The 22,112-nt window shown below is 46.5% G+C and overlaps 1 protein-coding gene across 3 annotated transcripts in view; it reads left to right on the forward strand.

Moving 5' to 3' along the window:
- cfap119 (cilia and flagella associated protein 119) overlaps positions 1-22,112 on the forward strand; it is a 25,051-nt gene continuing 2,939 nt past the window's right edge. The window contains exons 1-4 of one of the 3 annotated variants that reach the window (XM_063062961.1): positions 1-99; positions 187-370; positions 21,299-21,330; positions 21,613-21,678. In XM_063062961.1, the coding sequence (XP_062919031.1) occupies positions 347-370; positions 21,299-21,330; positions 21,613-21,678 (122 nt within the window). In that variant the 5' untranslated portion in view covers positions 1-99; positions 187-346. The other 2 variants (XM_063062963.1, XM_063062960.1) reach the window with 2 other exon arrangements.

The following is a 22,112-nucleotide window of genomic DNA, read 5'->3' on the forward strand; positions in this document are numbered from 1 at the left end:
ACCGGAAGTGACCTGCCGCCTCGCCCTTTTTTCACTTAATGTTCTCCCACAAGCACGTCCTCTAAAATCTCGCTGCGGTGTTTCTGCCTCAGCATTCAGGTCTGTGAATTATATTCTGCTGTGTTAAGTATATATATTAAAAAAATAAAGGTAATGTCAATCCACCTCCTGATCTGATTGGTCCAGTAGCCCAAGAGCCGGAAATGGATCAAACGTGGCCTCTCCCGTTGTCATGGTGATGAAAGAGTCAGACTCCGGCCCGTCCGAGCAAATAACCGATGAGTTTTCATATACACAGTTATCAACAAGCAGTTCATCGTGAGCGAAAGCGAGCGCCGGCGTGCAGATGGATTACAAGCTGCTGGAGAAGGTAAGGGCAGCGATGTTCGGTACGAGGATAATACGTGTAAAGGTGGGAGGTGGAATACTACCCCAGTGTTGATAAACTATCCACTGTGAGAGTGTAAACGTAAGGAGTAAATTCGCCCTGCACTGTGAGTGTGTCAGTGTAAGTAGATACACTCTGCACTGTGAGTGTGTCAGTGTAAGGAGTAGATACAACCTGCACTGTGAGTGTGTCAGTGTAAGGAGTAGATACACCCTGCACTGTGAGTGTGTCAGTGTAAGGAGTAGATACACCCTGCACTGTGAGTGTGTCAGTGTAAGGAGTAGATACACCCTGCACTGTGAGTGTGTTACTGTAAGGAGTAGATACACCCTGCACTGTGAGTGTGTCAGTGTAAGGAGTAGATACACCCTGCACTGTGAGTGTGTCAGTGTAAGGAGTAGATACACCCTGCATTGTGAGTGTGTCGGTGTAAGTAGATACACCCTGCACTCTGAGTGTGTCAGTGTAAGGAGTAGATACACCCTGCACTGTGAGTGTGTCAGTGTAAGGAGTAGATACACGCTGCACTGTGAGTGTGTTACTGTAAGGAGTAGATACACCCTGCACTGTGAGTGTGTAAGTGTAAGGAGTAGATACACCCTGCACTGTGAGTGTGTCAGTGTAAGGAGTAGATACACCCTGCACTGTGAGTGTGTTACTGTAAGGAGTAGATACACCCTGCACTGTGAGTGTGTCAGTGTAAGGAGTAGATACACCCTGCACTGTGAGTGTGTCAGTGTAAGTAGATACACCCTGCACTCTGAGTGTGTCAGTGTAAGGAGTAGATACACTCTGCACTGTGAGTGTGTCAGTGTAAGGAGTAGATACAACCTGCACTGTGAGTGTGTCAGTGTAAGGAGTAGATACACCCTGCACTGTGAGTGTGTCAGTGTAAGGAGTAGATACACCCTACACTGTGAGTGTGTCAGTGTAAGTAGATACACTCTGCACTGTGAGTGTGTCAGTGTAAGGAGTAGATACACCCTGCACTGTGAGTGTGTCAGTGTAAGGAGTAGATACACCCTGCACTGTGAGTGTGTTACTGTAAGGAGTAGATACACCCTGCACTGTGAGTGTGTCAGTGTAAGTAGATACACCCTGCACTGTGAGTGTGTCAGTGTAAGGAGTAGATACACCCTGCACTGTGAGTGTGTTACTGTAAGGAGTAGATACACCCTGCACTGTGAGTGTGTCAGTGTAAGTAGATACACCCTGCACTGTGAGTGTGTCAGTGTAAGGAGTAGATACACCCTGCACTGTGAGTGTGTTACTGTAAGGAGTAGATACACCCTGCACTGTGAGTGTGTCAGTGTAAGTAGATACACCCTGCACTGTGAGTGTGTCAGTGTAAGGAGTAGATACACCCTGCACTGTGAGTGTGTCAGTGTAAGGAGTAGATACACCCTGCATTGTGAGTGTGTCGGTGTAAGTAGATACACCCTGCACTCTGAGTGTGTCAGTGTAAGGAGTAGATACACCCTGCACTGTGAGTGTGTTACTGTAAGGAGTAGATACACCCTGCACTGTGAGTGTGTAAGTGTAAGGAGTAGATACACCCTGCACTGTGAGTGTGTCAGTGTAAGTAGATACACCCTGCACTCTGAGTGTGTCAGTGTAAGGAGTAGATACACCCTGCATTGTGAGTGTGTCGGTGTAAGTAGATACACCCTGCACTGTGAGTGTGTCAGTGTAAGGAGTAGATACACCCTGCACTGTGAGTGTGTTACTGTAAGGAGTAGATACACCCTGCACTGTGAGTGTGTAAGTGTAAGGAGTAGATACACCCTGCACTGTGAGTGTGTCAGTGTAAGGAGTAGATACACTCTGCACTGTGAGTGTGTTACTGTAAGGAGTAGATACACCCTGCACTGTGAGTGTGTCAGTGTAAGGAGTAGATACACTCTGCACTGTGAGTGTGTTACTGTAAGGAGTAGATACACCCTGCACTGTGAGTGTGTCAGTGTAAGGAGTAGATACACCCTGCACTGTGAGTGTGTTACTGTAAGGAGTAGATACACCCTGCACTGTGAGTGTGTCAGTGTAAGTAGATACACCCTGCACTGTGAGTGTGTCAGTGTAAGGAGTAGATACACCCTGCACTGTGAGTGTGTTACTGTAAGGAGTAGATACACCCTGCACTGTGAGTGTGTCAGTGTAAGGAGTAGATACACCCTGCACTGTGAGTGTGTCAGTGTAAGGAGTAGATACACCCTGCACTGTGAGTGTGTTACTGTAAGGAGTAGATACACCCTGCACTGTGAGTGTGTCAGTGTAAGGAGTAGATACACCCTGCACTGTGAGTGTGTCAGTGTAAGGAGTAGATACACCCTGCACTGTGAGTGTGTCAGTGTAAGGAGTAGATACACCCTGCACTGTGAGTGTGTCAGTGTAAGGAGTAGATACACCCTGCACTGTGAGTGTGTCAGTGTAAGTAGATACACCCTGCACTGTGAGTGTGTCAGTGTAAGGAGTAGATACACCCTGCACTGTGAGTGTGTCAGTGTAAGGAGTAGATACACCCTGCACTGTGAGTGTGTCAGTGTAAGGAGTAGATACACCCTGCACTGTGAGTGTGTCAGTGTAAGTAGATACACCCTGCACTGTGAGTGTGTCAGTGTAAGGAGTAGATACACCCTGCACTGTGAGTGTGTCAGTGTAAGGAGTAGATACACCCTGCACTGTGAGTGTGTCAGTGTAAGTAGATACACCCTGCACTGTGAGTGTGTCAGTGTAAGGAGTAGATACACCCTGCACTGTGAGTGTGTTACTGTAAGGAGTAGATACACCCTGCACTGTGAGTGTGTCAGTGTAAGTAGATACACCCTGCACTGTGAGTGTGTCAGTGTAAGGAGTAGATACACCCTGCACTGTGAGTGTGTCAGTGTAAGGAGTAGATACACCCTGCACTGTGAGTGTGTTACTGTAAGGAGTAGATACACCCTGCACTGTGAGTGTGTCGGTGTAAGGAGTAGATACACCCTGCACTGTGAGTGTGTCAGTGTAAGGAGTAGATACACCCTGCACTGTGAGTGTGTCAGTGTAAGTAGATACACCCTGCACTGTGAGTGTGTCAGTGTAAGTAGATACACCCTGCACTGTGAGTGTGTCAGTGTAAGGAGTAGATACACCCTGCACTGTGAGTGTGTCAGTGTAAGGAGTAGATACACCCTGCACTGTGAGTGTGTCAGTGTAAGTAGATACACCTGCACTGTGAGTGTGTCAGTGTAAGGAGTAGATACACCCTGCACTGTGAGTGTGTCAGTGTAAGGAGTAGATACACCCTGCACTGTGAGTGTGTCAGTGTAAGGAGTAGATACACCCTGCACTGTGAGTGTGTCAGTGTAAGGAGTAGATACACCCTGCACTGTGAGTGTGTCAGTGTAAGGAGTAGATACACCCTGCACTGTGAGTGTGTCAGTGTAAGTAGATACACCCTGCACTGTGAGTGTGTCAGTGTAAGTAGATACACCCTGCACTGTGAGTGTGTCAGTGTAAGGAGTAGATACACCCTGCACTGTGAGTGTGTCAGTGTAAGGAGTAGATACACCCTGCACTGTGAGTGTGTCAGTGTAAGAGTAGATACACCCTGCACTGTGAGTGTGTCAGTGTAAGGAGTAGATACACCCTGCACTGTGAGTGTGTCAGTGTAAGGAGTAGATACACCCTGCACTGTGAGTGTGTCAGTGTAAGGAGTAGATACACCCTGCACTGTGAGTGTGTCAGTGTAAGGAGTAGATACACCCTGCACTGTGAGTGTGTCAGTGTAAGTAGATACACCCTGCACTGTGAGTGTGTCAGTGTAAGGAGTACACCCTGCACTGTGAGTGTGTCACACCCTGCACTGTGAGTGTGTCAGTGTAAGGAGTAGATACACCCTGCACTGTGAGTGTGTCGTGTAAGTAGATACACCCTGCACTGTGAGTGTGTCAGTGTAAGGAGTAGATACACCCTGCATTGTGAGTGTGTTACTGTAAGGAGTAGATACACCCTGCACTGTGAGTGTGTTACTGTAAGGAGTAGATACACCCTGCACTGTGAGTGTGTCAGTGTAAGGAGTAGATACACCCTGCACTGTGAGTGTGTCAGTGTAAGGAGTAGATACACCCTGCACTGTGAGTGTGTTACTGTAAGGAGTAGATACACCCTGCACTGTGAGTGTGTCAGTGTAAGGAGTAGATACACCCTGCACTGTGAGTGTGTCAGTGTAAGGAGTAGATACACCCTGCACTGTGAGTGTGTCAGTGTAAGGAGTAGATACACCCTGCACTGTGAGTGTGTCACTGATACACCCTGCACTGTGAGTGTGTCAGATGTGTCTGTAAGAGATACACCCTGCACTGTGAGTGTGTCAGTGTAAGTAGATACACCCTGCACTGTGAGTGTGTCGGTGTAAGTAGATACACCCTGCACTCTGAGTGTGTCAGTGTAAGGAGTAGATACACCCTGCACTGTGAGTGTGTAAGTGTAAGGAGTAGATACACCCTGCACTGTGAGTGTGTCAGTGTAAGGAGTAGATACACCCTGCACTGTGAGTGTGTCAGTGTAAGGAGTAGATACACCCTGCACTGTGAGTGTGTCAGTGTAAGGAGTAGATACACCCTGCACTGTGAGTGTGTTACTGTAAGGAGTAGATACACCCTGCACTGTGAGTGTGTCAGTGTAAGGAGTAGATACACCCTGCACTGTGAGTGTGTCAGTGTAAGTAGATACACCCTGCACTGTGAGTGTGTCAGTGTAAGGAGTAGATACACCCTGCACTGTGAGTGTGTCAGTGTAAGGAGTAGATACACCCTGCACTGTGAGTGTGTCAGTGTAAGGAGTAGATACACCCTGCACTGTGAGTGTGTCAGTGTAAGAAGTAGATACACCCTGCACTGTGAGTGTGTCGTGTAAGTAGATACACCCTGCACTGTGAGTGTGTCAGTGTAAGGAGTAGATACACCCTGCACTGTGAGTGTGTTACTGTAAGGAGTAGATACACCCTGCACTGTGAGTGTGTTACTGTAAGGAGTAGATACACCCTGCACTGTGAGTGTGTCAGTGTAAGGAGTAGATACACCCTGCACTGTGAGTGTGTCAGTGTAAGGAGTAGATACACCCTGCACTGTGAGTGTGTCAGTGTAAGGAGTAGATACACCCTGCACTGTGAGTGTGTTAGTGTAAGGAGTAGATACACCCTGCACTGTGAGTGTGTCAGTGTAAGTAGATACACCCTGCACTGTGAGTGTGTCGGTGTAAGTAGATACACCCTGCACTCTGAGTGTGTCAGTGTAAGGAGTAGATACACCCTGCACTGTGAGTGTGTAAGTGTAAGGAGTAGATACACCCTGCACTGTGAGTGTGTCAGTGTAAGGAGTAGATACACCCTGCACTGTGAGTGTGTCAGGAGTAGATACACCCTGCACTGTGAGTGTGTCAGTGTAAGGAGTAGATACACCCTGCACTGTGAGTGTGTATGTAAGGAGTAGATACACCCTGCACTGTGAGTGTGTCAGTGTAAGGAGTAGATACACCCTGCACTGTGAGTGTGTCAGTGTAAGGAGTAGATACACCCTGCACTGTGAGTGTGTCAGTGTAAGGAGTAGATACACCCTGCACTGTGAGTGTGTCAGTGTAAGGAGTAGATACACGCTGCACTGTGAGTGTGTTACTGTAAGGAGTAGATACACTCTGCACTGTGAGTGTGTCAGTGTAAGGAGTAGATACACCCTGCACTGTGAGTGTGTCAGTGTAAGGAGTAGATACACCCTGCACTGTGAGTGTGTCAGTGTAAGGAGATACACCCTGCACTGTGAGTGTGTCGGTGTAAGTAGATACACCCTGCACTGTGAGTGTGTCGGTGTAAGTAGATACACCCTGCACTGTGAGTGTGTCAGCGGAAGTAGATACATCCTGCACTGTGAGTGTGTCAGTGTAAGTAGATACACCCTGCACTGTGAGTGTGTCAGTGTAAGGAGTAGATACACCCTGCACTGTGAGTGTGTCAGTGTAAGGAGTAGATACACCCTGCACTGTGAGTGTGTCAGTGTAAGTAGATACACCCTGCACTGTGAGTGTGTCAGTGTAAGGAGTAGATACACCCTGCACTGTGAGTGTGTTACTGTAAGGAGTAGATACACCCTGCACTGTGAGTGTGTCAGTGTAAGGAGTAGATACACCCTGCACTGTGAGTGTGTCAGTGTAAGGAGTAGATACACCCTGCACTGTGAGTGTGTCAGTGTAAGGAGTAGATACACCCTGCACTGTGAGTGTGTCAGTGTAAGGAGTAGATACACCCTGCACTGTGAGTGTGTCAGTGTAAGGAGTAGATACACCCTGCACTGTGAGTGTGTCAGTGTAAGGAGTAGATACACCCTGCACTGTGAGTGTGTCAGTGTAAGGAGTAGATACACCCTGCACTGTGAGTGTGTCAGTGTAAGGAGTAGATACACCCTGCACTGTGAGTGTGTCAGTGTAAGTAGATACACCTGTAGTGTGTCGTGTATACACCCTGCACTGTGAGTGTGTCAGTGTAAGGAGTAGATACACCCTGCACTGTGAGTGTGTCAGTGTAAGGAGTAGATACACCCTGCACTGTGAGTGTGTTACTGTAAGGAGTAGATACACCCTGCACTGTGAGTGTGTCGGTGTAGTAGATACACCCTGCACTGTGAGTGTGTCAGTGTAAGGAGTAGATACACCCTGCACTGTGAGTGTGTCAGTGTAAGGAGTAGATACACCCTGCACTGTGAGTGTGTCAGTGTAAGGAGTAGATACACCCTGCACTGTGAGTGTGTCAGTGTAAGGAGTAGATACACCCTGCACTGTGAGTGTGTCAGTGTAAGGAGTAGATACACCCTGCACTGTGAGTGTGTCAGTGTAAGGAGTAGATACACCCTGCACTGTGAGTGTGTCAGTGTAAGTAGATACACCCTGCACTGTGAGTGTGTCAGTGTAAGTAGATACACCCTGCACTGTGAGTGTGTCAGTGTAAGTAGATACACCCTGCACTGTGAGTGTGTCAGTGTAAGGAGTAGATACACCCTGCACTGTGAGTGTGTCAGTGTAAGGAGTAGATACACCCTGCACTGTGAGTGTGTCAGTGTAAGGAGTAGATACACCCTGCACTGTGAGTGTGTCAGTGTAAGGAGTAGATACACCCTGCACTGTGAGTGTGTCAGTGTAAGGAGTAGATACACCCTGCACTGTGAGTGTGTCAGTGTAAGGAGTAGATACACCCTGCACTGACTGTGAGTGTGTTACTGTAAGGAGTAGATACACCCTGCACTGTGAGTGTGTCAGTGTAAGGAGTAGATACACCCTGCACTGTGAGTGTGTCAGTGTAAGGAGTAGATACACCCTGCACTGTGAGTGTGTCAGTGTAAGGAGTAGATACACCCTGCACTGTGAGTGTGTCAGTGTAAGGAGTAGATACACCCTGCACTGTGAGTGTGTCAGTGTAAGGAGTAGATACACCCTGCACTGTGAGTGTGTCAGTGTAAGGAGTAGATACACCCTGCACTGTGAGTGTGTCAGTGTAAGGAGTAGAACACCCTGCACTGTGAGTGTGTCAGTGTAAGGAGTAGATACACCCTGCACTGTGAGTGTGTCAGTGTAAGGAGTAGATACACCCTGCACTGTGAGTGTGTCAGTGTAAGGAGTAGATACACCCTGCACTGTGAGTGTGTCAGTGTAAGGAGTAGATACACCCTGCACTGTGAGTGTGTCAGTGTAAGGAGTAGATACACCCTGCACTGTGAGTGTGTCAGTGTAAGGAGTAGATACACCCTGCACTGTGAGTGTGTCAGTGTAAGGAGTAGATACACCCTGCACTGTGAGTGTGTCAGTGTAAGGAGTAGATACACCCTGCACTGTGAGTGTGTCAGTGTAAGGAGTAGATACACCCTGCACTGTGAGTGTGTCAGTGTAAGGAGTAGATACACCCTGCACTGTGAGTGTGTCAGTGTAAGGAGTAGATACACCCTGCACTGTGAGTGTGTCAGTGTAAGGAGTAGATACACCCTGCACTGTGAGTGTGTCAGTGTAAGGAGTAGATACACCCTGCACTGTGAGTGTGTCAGTGTAAGTAGATACAACCAGCACAGTGAGTGTGTCAGTGTAAGGAGTAGATACACCCTGCACTGTGAGTGTGTCAGTGTAAGGAGTAGATACACCCTGCACTGTGAGTGTGTCAGTGTAAGGAGTAGATACACCCTGCACTGTGAGTGTGTCAGTGTAAGTAGATACACCCTGCACTGTGAGTGTGTCAGTGTAAGGAGTAGATACACTCTGCACTGTGAGTGTGTCAGTGTAAGGAGTAGATACAACCTGCACTGTGAGTGTGTCAGTGTAAGGAGTAGATACACCCTGCACTGTGAGTGTGTCAGTGTAAGGAGTAGATACACCCTGCACTGTGAGTGTGTCAGTGTAAGGAGTAGATACACCCTGCACTGTGAGTGTGTCAGTGTAAGGAGTAGATACACCCTGCACTGTGAGTGTGTCAGTGTAAGGAGTAGATACACCTGTAAGGAGTAGATACACCCTGCACTGTGAGTGTGTCAGTGTAAGGAGTAGATACACCCTGCACTGTGAGTGTGTCAGTGTGCACTGTGAGTGTGTCAGTGTAAGGAGTAGATACACCCTGCACTCTGAGTGTGTCAGTGTAAGGAGTAGATACACCCTGCACTGTGAGTGTGTCAGTGTAAGTCACCCTGCACTGTGAGTGTGTAGTGTAAGGAGTAGATACACCCTGCACTGTGAGTGTGTCAGTGTAAGGAGTAGATACACCCTGCACTGTGAGTGTGTCAGTGTAAGTAGATACACCCTGCACTGTGAGTGTGTCAGTGTAAGGAGTAGATACACCCTGCACTGTGAGTGTGTCAGTGTAAGGAGTAGATACACCCTGCACTGTGAGTGTGTCAGTGTAAGGAGTAGATACACCCTGCACTGTGAGTGTGTCAGTGTAAGGAGTAGATACACCCTGCACTGTGAGTGTGTCAGTGTAAGGAGTAGATACACCCTGCACTGTGAGTGTGTCAGTGTAAGGAGTAGATACACCCTGCACTGTGAGTGTGTCAGTGTAAGGAGTAGATACACCCTGCACTGTGAGTGTGTCAGTGTAAGGAGTAGATACACCCTGCACTGTGAGTGTGTGTCAGTGTAAGGAGTAGATACACCCTGCACTGTGAGTGTGTCAGTGTAAGGAGTAGATACACCCTGCACTGTGAGTGTGTCAGTGTAAGGAGTAGATACACCCTGCACTGTGAGTGTGTTACTGTAAGGAGTAGATACACCCTGCACTGTGAGTGTGTCAGTGTAAGGAGTAGATACACCCTGCACTGTGAGTGTGTCAGTGTAAGGAGTAGATACACCCTGCATTGTGAGTGTGTCGGTGTAAGTAGATACACCCTGCACTCTGAGTGTGTCAGTGTAAGGAGTAGATACACCCTGCACTGTGAGTGTGTCAGTGTAAGGAGTAGATACACGCTGCACTGTGAGTGTGTTACTGTAAGGAGTAGATACACCCTGCACTGTGAGTGTGTCAGTGTAAGTAGATACACCCTGCACTGTGAGTGTGTCAGTGTAAGGAGTAGATACACCCTGCACTGTGAGTGTGTCAGTGTAAGTAGATACACCCTGCACTGTGAGTGTGTCAGTGTAAGGAGTAGATACACCCTGCACTGTGAGTGTGTCAGTGTAAGGAGTAGATACACCCTGCACTGTGAGTGTGTTACTGTAAGGAGTAGATACACCCTGCACTGTGAGTGTGTTACTGTAAGGAGTAGATACACCCTGCACTGTGAGTGTGTCAGTGTAAGGAGTAGATACACCCTGCACTGTGAGTGTGTTACTGTAAGGAGTAGATACACCCTGCACTGTGAGTGTGTCAGTGTAAGGAGTAGATACACCCTGCACTGTGAGTGTGTCAGTGTAAGGAGTAGATACACCCTGCACTGTGAGTGTGTCAGTGTAAGGAGTAGATACACCCTGCACTGTGAGTGTGTCAGTGTAAGGAGTAGATACACCCTGCACTGTGAGTGTGTCAGTGTAAGGAGTAGATACACCCTGCACTGTGAGTGTGTTACTGTAAGGAGTAGATACACCCTGCACTGTGAGTGTGTCGGTGTAAGTAGATACACCCTGCACTCTGAGTGTGTCAGTGTAAGGAGTAGATACACCCTGCACTGTGAGTGTGTCAGTGTAAGGAGTAGATACACCCTGCACTGTGAGTGTGTCAGTGTAAGGAGTAGATACACCCTGCACTGTGAGTGTGTCAGTGTAAGGAGTAGATACACCCTGCACTGTGAGTGTGTCAGTGTAAGGAGTAGATACACCCTGCACTGTGAGTGTGTCAGTGTAAGGAGTAGATACACCCTGCACTGTGAGTGTGTCACTGTAAGGAGTAGATACACCCTGCACTGTGAGTGTGTCAGTGTAAGGAGTAGATACACCCTGCACTGTGAGTGTGTCAGTGTAAGGAGTAGATACACCCTGCACTGTGAGTGTGTCAGTGTAAGGAGTAGATACACCCTGCACTGTGAGTGTGTCAGTGTAAGGAGTAGATACACCCTGCACTGTGAGTGTGTCAGTGTAAGGAGTAGATACACCCTGCACTGTGAGTGTGTCAGTGTAAGGAGTAGATACACCCTGCACTGTGAGTGTGTCAGTGTAAGTAGATACACCCTGCACTGTGAGTGTGTCAGTGTAAGGAGTAGATACACCCTGCACTGTGAGTGTGTCAGTGTAAGGAGTAGATACACCCTGCACTGTGAGTGTGTCAGTGTAAGGAGTAGATACACCCTGCACTGTGAGTGTGTCAGTGTAAGGAGTAGATACACCCTGCACTGTGAGTGTGTCAGTGTAAGGAGTAGATACACCCTGCACTGTGAGTGTGTCAGTGTAAGGAGTAGATACACCCTGCACTGATACACCCTGCACTGTGAGTGTGTCAGTGTAAGGAGTAGATACACCCTGCACTGTGAGTGTGTCAGTGTAAGGAGTAGATACACCCTGCACTGTGAGTGTGTCAGTGTAAGGAGTAGATACACCCTGCACTGTGAGTGTGTCAGTGTAAGGAGTAGATACACCCTGCACTGTGAGTGTGTCAGTGTAAGGAGTAGATACACCCTGCACTGTGAGTGTGTCAGTGTAAGGAGTAGATACACCCTGCACTGTGAGTGTGTCAGTGTAAGGAGTAGATACACCCTGCACTGTGAGTGTGTCAGTGTAAGGAGTAGATACACCCTGCACTGTGAGTGTGTCAGTGTAAGGAGTAGATACACCCTGCACTGTGAGTGTGTCAGTGTAAGGAGTAGATACACCCTGCACTGTGAGTGTGTCAGTGTAAGGAGTAGATACACCCTGCACTGTGAGTGTGTCAGTGTAAGGAGTAGATACACCCTGCACTGTGAGTGTGTCAGTGTAAGGAGTAGATACACCCTGCACTGTGAGTGTGTCAGTGTAAGGAGTAGATACACCCTGCACTGTGAGTGTGTCAGTGTAAGGAGTAGATACACCCTGCACTGTGAGTGTGTCAGTGTAAGGAGTAGATACACCCTGCACTGTGAGTGTGTCAGTGTAAGGAGTAGATACACCCTGCACTGTGAGTGTGTCAGTGTAAGGAGTAGATACACCCTGCACTGTGAGTGTGTCAGTGTAAGGAGTAGATACACCCTGCACTGTGAGTGTGTCAGTGTAAGGATACACCCTGCACTGTGAGTGTGTCAGTGTAAGGAGTAGATACACCCTGCACTGTGAGTGTGTCAGTGTAAGGAGTAGATACACCCTGCACTGTGAGTGTGTCAGTGTAAGGAGTAGATACACCCTGCACTGTGAGTGTGTCAGTGTAAGGAGTAGATACACCCTGCACTGTGAGTGTGTCACTGTAAGGAGTAGATACACCCTGCACTGTGAGTGTGTCAGTGTAAGGAGTAGATACACCCTGCACTGTGAGTGTGTCAGTGTAAGGAGTAGATACACCCTGCACTGTGAGTGTGTCAGTGTAAGGAGTAGATACACCCTGCACTGTGAGTGTGTCAGTGTAAGGAGTAGATACACCCTGCACTGTGAGTGTGTCAGTGTAAGGAGTAGATACACCCTGCACTGTGAGTGTGTCAGTGTAAGGAGTAGATACACCCTGCACTGTGAGTGTGTCAGTGTAAGGAGTAGATACACCCTGCACTGTGAGTGTGTCAGTGTAAGGAGTAGATACACCCTGCACTGTGAGTGTGTCAGTGTAAGGAGTAGATACACCCTGCACTGTGAGTGTGTCAGTGTAAGGAGTAGATACACCCTGCACTGTGAGTGTGTCAGTGTAAGGAGTAGATACACCCTGCACTGTGAGTGTGTCAGTGTAAGGAGTAGATACACCCTGCACTGTGAGTGTGTCAGTGTAAGAGATACACCCTGCACTGTGAGTGTGTCAGTGTAAGTAGATACACCCTGCACTGTGAGTGTGTCAGTGTAAGGAGTAGATACACCCTGCACTGTGAGTGTGTCAGTGTAAGTAGATACACCCTGCACTGTGAGTGTGTTAGAAGGAGTAGATACCCCTGCACTGTGAGTGTGTCAGTGTAAGTAGATACACCCTGCACTGTGAGTGTGTCAGTGTAAGGAGTAGATACACCCTGCACTGTGAGTGTGTCAGTGTAAGGAGTAGATACACCCTGCACTGTGAGTGTGTCAGTGTAAGTAGATACACCCTGCACTGTGAGTGTGTCAGTGTAAGGAGTAGATACACCCTGCACTGTGAGTGTGTCAGTGTAAGGAGTAGATACACCCTGCACTGTGAGTGTGTCAGTGTAAGGAGTAGATACACCCTGCACTGTGAGTGTGTCAGTGTAAGGAGTAGATACACCCTGCACTGTGAGTGTGTCAGTGTAAGGAGTAGATACACCCTGCACTGTGAGTGTGTCAGTGTAAGGAGTAGATACACCCTGCACTGTGAGTGTGTCAGTGTAAGGAGTAGATACACCCTGCACTGTGAGTGTGTCAGTGTAAGGAGTAGATACACCCTGCACTGTGAGTGTGTCAGTGTAAGGAGTAGATACACCCTGCACTGTGAGTGTGTCAGTGTAAGTAGATACACCCTGCACTGTGAGTGTGTCAGTGTAAGGAGTAGATACACCCTGCACTGTGAGTGTGTCAGTGTAAGGAGTAGATACACCCTGCACTGTGAGTGTGTCAGTGTAAGGAGTAGATACACCCTGCACTGTGAGTGTGTCAGTGTAAGTAGATACACCCTGCACTGTGAGTGTGTCAGTGTAAGGAGTAGATACACCCTGCACTGTGAGTGTGTCAGTGTAAGTAGATACACCCTGCACTGTGAGTGTGTCAGTGTAAGGAGTAGATACACCCTGCACTGTGAGTGTGTCAGTGTAAGGAGTAGATACACCCTGCACTGTGAGTGTGTCAGTGTAAGGAGTAGATACACCCTGCACTGTGAGTGTGTCAGTGTAAGTAGATACACCCTGCACTGTGAGTGTGTCAGTGTAAGGAGTAGATACACCCTGCACTGTGAGTGTGTCAGTGTAAGGAGTAGATACACCCTGCACTGTGAGTGTGTCAGTGTAAGAAGTAGATACACCCTGCACTGTGAGTGTGTCGGTGTAAGTAGATACACCCTGCACTGTGAGTGTGTCAGTGTAAGGAGTAGATACACCCTGCACTGTGAGTGTGTCAGTGTAAGGAGTAGATACACCCTGCACTGTGAGTGTGTCAGTGTAAGTAGATACACCCTGCACTGTGAGTGTGTCGGTGTAAGTAGATACACCCTGCACTCTGAGTGTGTCAGTGTAAGGAGTAGATACACCCTGCACTGTGAGTGTGTTACTGTAAGGAGTAGATACACCCTGCACTGTGAGTGTGTCAGTGTAAGTAGATACACCCTGCACTGTGAGTGTGTCGGTGTAAGTAGATACACCCTGCACTCTGAGTGTGTCAGTGTAAGGAGTAGATACACCCTGCACTGTGAGTGTGTCAGTGTAAGGAGTAGATACACCCTGCACTGTGAGTGTGTCAGTGTAAGGAGTAAGATACACCCTGCACTGTGAGTGTGTCAGTGTAAGGAGTAGATACACCCTGCACTGTGAGTGTGTCAGTGTAAGTAGATACACCCTGCACTGTGAGTGTGTCAGTGTAAGTAGATACACCCTGCACTGTGAGTGTGTCAGTGTAAGGAGTAGATACACCCTGCACTGTGAGTGTGTCAGTGTAAGTAGATACACCCTGCACTGTGAGTGTGTAGTGTAAGGAGTAGATACACCCTGCACTGTGAGTGTGTCAGTGTAAGGAGTAGATACACCCTGCACTGTGAGTGTGTCAGTGTAAGGAGTAGATACACCCTGCACTGTGAGTGTGTCAGTGTAAGTAGATACACCCTGCACTGTGAGTGTGTCAGTGTAAGGAGTAGATACACCCTGCACTGTGAGTGTGTCAGTGTAAGGAGTAGATACACCCTGCACTGTGAGTGTGTCAGTGTAAGGAGTAGATACACCCTGCACTGTGAGTGTGTCGGTGTAAGGAGTAGATACACCCTGCACTGTGAGTGTGTTACTGTAAGGAGTAGATACACCCTGCACTGTGAGTGTGTCAGTGTAAGGAGTAGATACACCCTGCACTGTGAGTGTGTCGGTGTAAGTAGATACACCCTGCACTGTGAGTGTGTCGGTGTAAGGAGTAGATACACCCTGCACTCTGAGTGTGTCAGTGTAAGTAGATACACCCTGTACTGTGAGTGTGTCGGTGTAAGTAGATACACCCTGCACTGTGAGTGTGTCGGTGTAAGTAGATACACCCTGCACTGTGAGTGTGTCAGCGGAAGTAGATACATCCTGCACTGTGAGTGTGTCAGCGGAAGTAGATACACCCTGCACTGTGAGTGTGTCAGTGTAAGGAGTAGATACACCCTGCACTGTGAGTGTGTCAGTGTAAGGAGTAGATACACCCTGCACTGTGAGTGTGTCAGTGTAAGGAGTAGATACACCCTGCACTGTGAGTGTGTTGGTGTAAGTAGGTACACCCTGCACTGTGAGTGTGTCAGTGTAAGGAGTAGATACACCCTGCACTGTGAGTGTGTCGGTGTAAGTAGATACACCCTGCACTGTGAGTGTGTCAGCGGAAGTAGATACACCCTGCACTGTGAGTTTGTCAGTGTAAGGAATAGATTCTTACTCCTACATTGTGTGTGTGCAAATACACTCCAGTGTATTACCATCCTGAGTGTAGCACTGTGCAGTTATTACTGTTGAATCGGGTAGTTTGTCGGGAGACAGCAAATCATGGACTGCAGCCATAATCTAGTGTCCCATAATGAGCAATGTTACATTTTATATATGGAGGATGATATACAGAGCAATGATATACATGGAGCATGATGTTATAAATATTGTGGCTAATATTACACGTTTCCAACACATGGAGAATAACATAAAAAGTGGCCGATACAGTGCAGTACATCTGAGGCAAATCCCTCCCCACTATTGAGCGCATTTACACAGAGCGCTGCCGCAAGGAAGAAGCAAAAATCAAACACTGTTCCCTCCCCTTTCACCACTATTGAGGCCATGCTCTCTTCTCATTACTGCCAGCGGCAAGAAATATAGAATCATTGGGTCCCACACTACCAGGTTCAGGAACAGTTGTTACCCTACAACCATCGGACTCCCATGGGAAACTTAATTCACCACTCCTCTCAACTGGTTCTATCACCTACAGATTAATTTTCAATTACTGCTCATGTTCTGGGTCATAATTGTTCTATTGGCACAATTTGTCTTCGTTTGCACCATTGTTGTTTATTAATCTTTGTTTATGTAGTTTTTAAAAATAAATTCTATTGTATTTTCTTTCCTGTAAATGCCTGCAAGAAAATGAATCTCAAGGTAAAATACAGTATAGAAAGATATACTTTATTAATTCCGAGGGAAATTTGGTTTCGTTACAGCCGCACCAACCAAGAATAGAGCGTAAATATTGCAATACAAAAAACCCCAACAATCAAACAACAAAATGCAAACAATGCCAGATGGAAAGTAAGTCCAGGACCAGTACTTGGATAAGAAATTTGCTTTGAACTTTATTACACGGGGAATGTAGAGAGTGTAATCAAAGTTTTAAAAGTACTTTTGTTAGCAAAGTATGTATACATTATACATCCTTCAGATTCGTCTCCTTATAGGCAGCCACAAAACAAAGAAACCCAGAAGAACCCAACATGCAGAGAAGGTAAAATAATCATGCAGACAATAAAAGTAAACAAAAAGCATTCAGAACAAAAGTCAGAGCTCAGGCATGAAGTCCGGAGCAGGCCACAGCCTCGTGTATAGCGGTGTAAGCGTTGCAGAACCCACAGACGCTAAGCCCAAAGCCGCAGCCTATGTCTGGAGCATACTACTATACAGAAAGAACTAATATTATGCAAATACAATCAGAATCAGGTTTGTTATCACTGACATGTACCATGAAATATGTTGTTTTGTGGCGGCAGTACAGTGCAAGACATAAAAAATCATTGTAAGTTACAATAATAAATAATACCGCAAAAGTGGAAGAGTGCCGTTCTGTTCAGAGGTTCATGGATCGTTCAGACTATGACGGCAGAGGAGAAAGTTGAAAGTAAATTTTATTATCAGAGTACATAATGTCACCATATACAACCCAGAGATTCATTTTCCTGCCCAGTCAACAAATCTATAGAATAGTAACTGTAACAGGATCATTGACAGATCAACCAAAGTGCAGAAGACAACAAATTGTGCAAATGTAAATAATTAGCAATAAATAACAGAACTTTTTAGATAAAGAGTCCTTAAAGTGAGATCACTGGTTGTGGCAATATCTCAGTAGGTAAGTGTCGTTATCCTCTTTTGTTCAAGAGCCTTATGGTTTAGGGGTAGCTACTGATCTTGAACCCGGTGGTGCGAGTACTGAGGCTCTTGTATCTTTTACCTGATGGTAGCAATGAGAAGAGAGCATGGCCTGGGTGGTGATGGATGCTGCTTTCCCACGACAATGTTTCATGTGGATGTGCTCAATGGTTGGGAGGGCTTTACCCATGATGTACTGGGCCAAATCCACTACCTTTTGCAGGATTTTCCATTCAAAGGCTTTGGTGTTCCCATACTGGCCGTGATGAAGTATTGCACAATTTGTTGTCTTCTGCACTTTGGTTGATCTGTCAATGATGCTGTTACAGCTACTATTCTATAGATTTGCTGACTGTGCAGGAAACTGAATCTCTGGGTTGTATGTGGTGACATATATGTACTCTGGTAATAAAATTTACTTTCCACCACACATCTATAGAAGTTTTTCATGCCAAATCTCTGCAGCTCCTAAAGAAGTGGAGGAGGTAGGAAGAAGCTGTTCCTAGAACATTTTGTACTGATATTATATATTAAATTTATTATAGATATACTGTCTAATATTATATTTGGAGCATTATACATGGCAACCTACTGTTATGTATGGTGGTTGCTCATTCTGTCCCATGATGACAGGACACACATGCGGGTGAGTTTTCAAAATGGAAAAGTAATTGCACTGGGACAGTTCCACTTTAAGTCCAGGTCCCATGGTACGAACAAGCATCACAAACTGGGGTCTTTATACAATTGTGCCTATTATATGCGTCTGATATTATATGTAAGATCAAAAGCCTATATACATTGTTAATGCTATATAGTGCCCAACATATGAAGTTCATAATATAGACAGAAAAATATATACAGTATTCACCCACTGGGAAGTTTGCATGTTTTCATTACAAAATTGAATCACAATGGATTTAATTTGGCTTTCTTTTTTGCACTGATCAACAGAAAATACTCTTTCATGTCAAAGAGAAAACAAATTTCTACAAATTGGTGTAAGTTTACTGCAACTATTAAACACAAAATAATTGATTGCATAAGTATTCACCCCTTTCAAGTCAGTATTTAGTAGATGCACCTTTGGCAGCAATTACAGCCTTGAGTCTGGTTGATAGGTCTCTATGAGCTTTGCACATCTGGACTGCAATTTTCCCCCCATTCTTCTTTACAAAACTGCTCAAGCTCTGTCAGATTGCATGGGGATCATGAGTGAACAGCCCTTTTCAAGTTCAGTCACAAATTCTCAATTGGATTGAGGGCTGGACTCTGACTTGGCCACTCCAGGACATTAACTTTGTTGTTTTTAAGTTTTGGCTTTATGCTTGGGGTTATTGTCTTGCTGGAAAACAAATCTTCTCCGAAGTTGCAGTTCTCTTGCAGACTGCATCAATCAGACTGCTCCAGGATCTCCCTGTATTTTGCTGCAGTCATTTTACCCTCTACCTTCACAAACTTTCCAGGGCCTGCCGCAGTGAAGCATCCGCACAGCATTACGCAGCCACCACCATGCTTCACAGTAGGGGTGGTGTGTTTTTGATGATGTGAGGTGTTTGGCTTAAGCTAAACATAGCGTTTAGTCTGATGGCCAAAAGGCTCAATTTTGGTTTCATCAGACCATAGAACTTTCTTCCAGCTGACTTCAGAGTTTCCCACATGACTTTCCGGCAAACTCTAGCTGAGATTTCATGTGAGCTTTTTTCAACAGTGGCTTCTCTTTGCCACTCTCCCATAAAGCTTCAACTGGTGAAGCTCCCAGGCAACTGTTGTTGTATGCGTAGTCTCTCCCATCTCAGCCACTGAAGCTTGTAACTCCTCCAGAGTTGTCACAGGTCTCTTGGTGGCTTCCCTCACTAGTCCCCTTCTTGCACGGTCACCCAGTTTTTGAGGACGGCCTGCTCTGGGCAGATCTACAGCCGTGCCATATTCTTTCCATTTCTTGATGATTGACTTAACTGTACTCCAAGGGATATTCAGTGACCTGGAAATGTTCTTGTATCCATCTCCTGACTTGTGCCTTTCAATAACCTTTTCTCAAAGTTGCTTGTAGTATTCTTTTGTCTAATGGTGTAGTTTTTGCCAGGATACTGACTCACCAGTAGTTGGACCTTCTAGGCACAGGTGTATTTTTACTACAATCCATTGGATCATCTTGACTGCACACAGATCTCCAAAAACAGTCTTCATTTAACTAATTATGTGACTTCTAAAACCAATTGGCTGCACCAGTGATGATTTGGTGTATCATATTAAAAGGGGATGAATAGTTATGCAATCAATTATTTTGTGCTTTTATATTTGTAATTAATTTAGATCACTTTGTGGAGATCTGTTTTCACTGAGAGGGAAGAGTCTTTTTCTGTTGATAAGTGTGAAAAAAGTCAAATTAAATAACCATATATAACCATATAACAATTACAGCATTGAAACAGGCCATCTCGGCCCTTCTAGTCCTTGCGGAACACTTACTCTCACCTAGTCCCACCGACCTACACTCAGCCCATAGCCCTCCATTCCTTTCCTGTCCATATACCTATCCAATTTTTCTTTAAATGAGAATATTGAACCTGCCTCTACCACTTCTACTGGAAGCTCGTTCCACACAGCCACCACTCTCTGAGTGAAGAAGTTCCCCCTCATTTTACCCATGGGATCGTAGCTGTTAGTGCAATTGTTTTATGGAACCAGCGATCACCAATTAGGATTCAATTCTCGCCATTGCCTAAAGGATTTTGTACATTCGCCCCATTACCACATTGGTTTCTTCCAGGTGTTCCAGTTTCCTCCCATATTCAAAAGTACGCAGGATAGTAAGTTGTGGGCATGCTATGATGGAGCCAGAAGTGTGGCAACAATTGTGGGCTGCCCACCATAATCCTCACTGATTTGATCTGATGCAAACAACACATTTCACTCTATGTTTTGCTAATATATGTGACAAATAAAGCTAATCTTAAAATCTCTTTATCTTTATAACAGTGGCTATAATCCACTGTGATTTAAGGTCGTAGAACAATAAAACCTGAAAACTTCCAAGGTGGGGGTGAATATTTTGTATAGGCACTGTAGTAGATTATATTGCTTGCAATTCACATTGTATGCATCACTTAATGTACCAACGTAATGCATTCTATGCAATACATACATCCTGTAATAAATGGATATGGAGGAACATAAGGTAATACACATTTCTGACCAGGTAAATCTGCTTTCTGTGCTTTGCTGTTGAAAAATGGACACTGCCCTAGAGGTCAAGGGGAGGGTTGGAAGAGAGTTGAAAGTCTCTTGTTCCTGTCCCACCAATGCAACAGGGATTTCCTATGTAAACGTCACACTGCAGGGCTGCTGTGTGGCCAGTGGGTGGCACATTGGTGTAGAAATTCACAGGAGAGCACAGCAACATCATAATAGATTAAATTAAATCTCTTCTTCCTGCACACAGTCCTTATCTGTTTGTGTATAACAGCCTTTTATACATCTTTATCTTATCTGCCTTCTCCACCACTACCCCTGGCAGCTCATTCCAGGCACCCATTGTTCTGTGTTTTTTAAAACAAAACTATTTACCACACGTAACTCCTTTATACTTTACCCCCATCACCTGAAATATGTCCCCTCTGGTATTAAACATTTCTACCCATGAGAAGTGATTCTGACTGTCTGTCTCAGCTTGTTAACCTTCTAAACCTCTATCAGGTCACCCCTTGGCCTCTGCCACGCCACATAAAACAACCCAAGTTTGTCAAACCTCTCCATATACCTCAGTTCTGTAATGAAGACAGCTTCGTGGTGAACCCATTCTGCACCCTCTCCAAAGCCCCCACATCCTTCTTCCAATGGGGGCAACCAGGATTGCAAACAACATCCAAGTGTGGCCTGACCAGATTTTCTCCCGGGCTATCCTGGCCCTCTCCCGTGTCCCAATGACGTGCGAGTGTAATTAGCCCCACAGTGTGTGCAGGTGACGACGTATAGAATCTGAGAGTTGTTGGGATTGCGGGTGGGGAGGAGGTTAGTTATATTGCAATGAAAATTTTCAAATTATTTGTTCTTTGCCTTCCAGCCCCCACTACCGGAAGCCAGGATTTGTATATGGTGAGCTCCCTCCTCACTGGCCTCTGCCCGCCACCCATCTCAGTCCCTGATATTTCAAGTAAACTTGACCCTATCCATCCCCATTTCCTCTCCCTTTCCTTCCACGTCAGTTTCCCTTCCCCTCTGAGACCACTCTGGCTTTGTCTGACCTGCTTCCTTCTCCCCTTCGTCCTGTCTGTCCACTGTGAGACAGTCCTGGCATCCTCTGTCCCTATTTTCCCCTCCCCGAAAGGATCTCCCCTCCGCCAATCACCTCTGACGATGATCTTCACCTCACCCCAGGGAGGACCTGACCTACAGTGGGATGGACGTCATCGAGCAGGCAGCCAGCATGGAGGAACTGAAGCTGTGAGTGGAGAAGGGGGGGTGAAGGTGAGTGGGAGGCAGAGGCAGGAAAGAGGAGAGTGCAAAAATAAAGGGAGGAAGAGTGCAAAGGAGAGGGGGAGGAGTGGAAAAGAGGTGTGAGGGGGCAAAGGCATGGAGAGGAAGGGAGGGTTGGAGGGGAAGAGAAGGTGGAAAGTCAGATGGAAGGAGGGGGAGGCAGTGGAAAAGAGGGGTGGAGGAGGAGAGGGAGGGGCAGGTGATGGGGAAGAGTGGGTTCAAGGGGGTGGAGAGGTAAAGAGGGAGCCGGTGGAAAAGAGAGAAGTGAAGGAGGAGGAGGGAGGGCAAGGCAGTGAGCTGTGCGAAGGTAGGATCCAATGATTATTTATTTCTGGGAGGTAGAGTTGTGGGGAGGTCAGAGGTTGCTCTCAAACTTGTCCTCGTCTCTCTCTCTCTCTCAC

Source organism: Mobula hypostoma, chromosome 11 (assembly GCF_963921235.1).
Source record: "Mobula hypostoma chromosome 11, sMobHyp1.1, whole genome shotgun sequence".
Lineage (NCBI taxonomy): Eukaryota > Metazoa > Chordata > Chondrichthyes > Myliobatiformes > Myliobatidae > Mobula > Mobula hypostoma.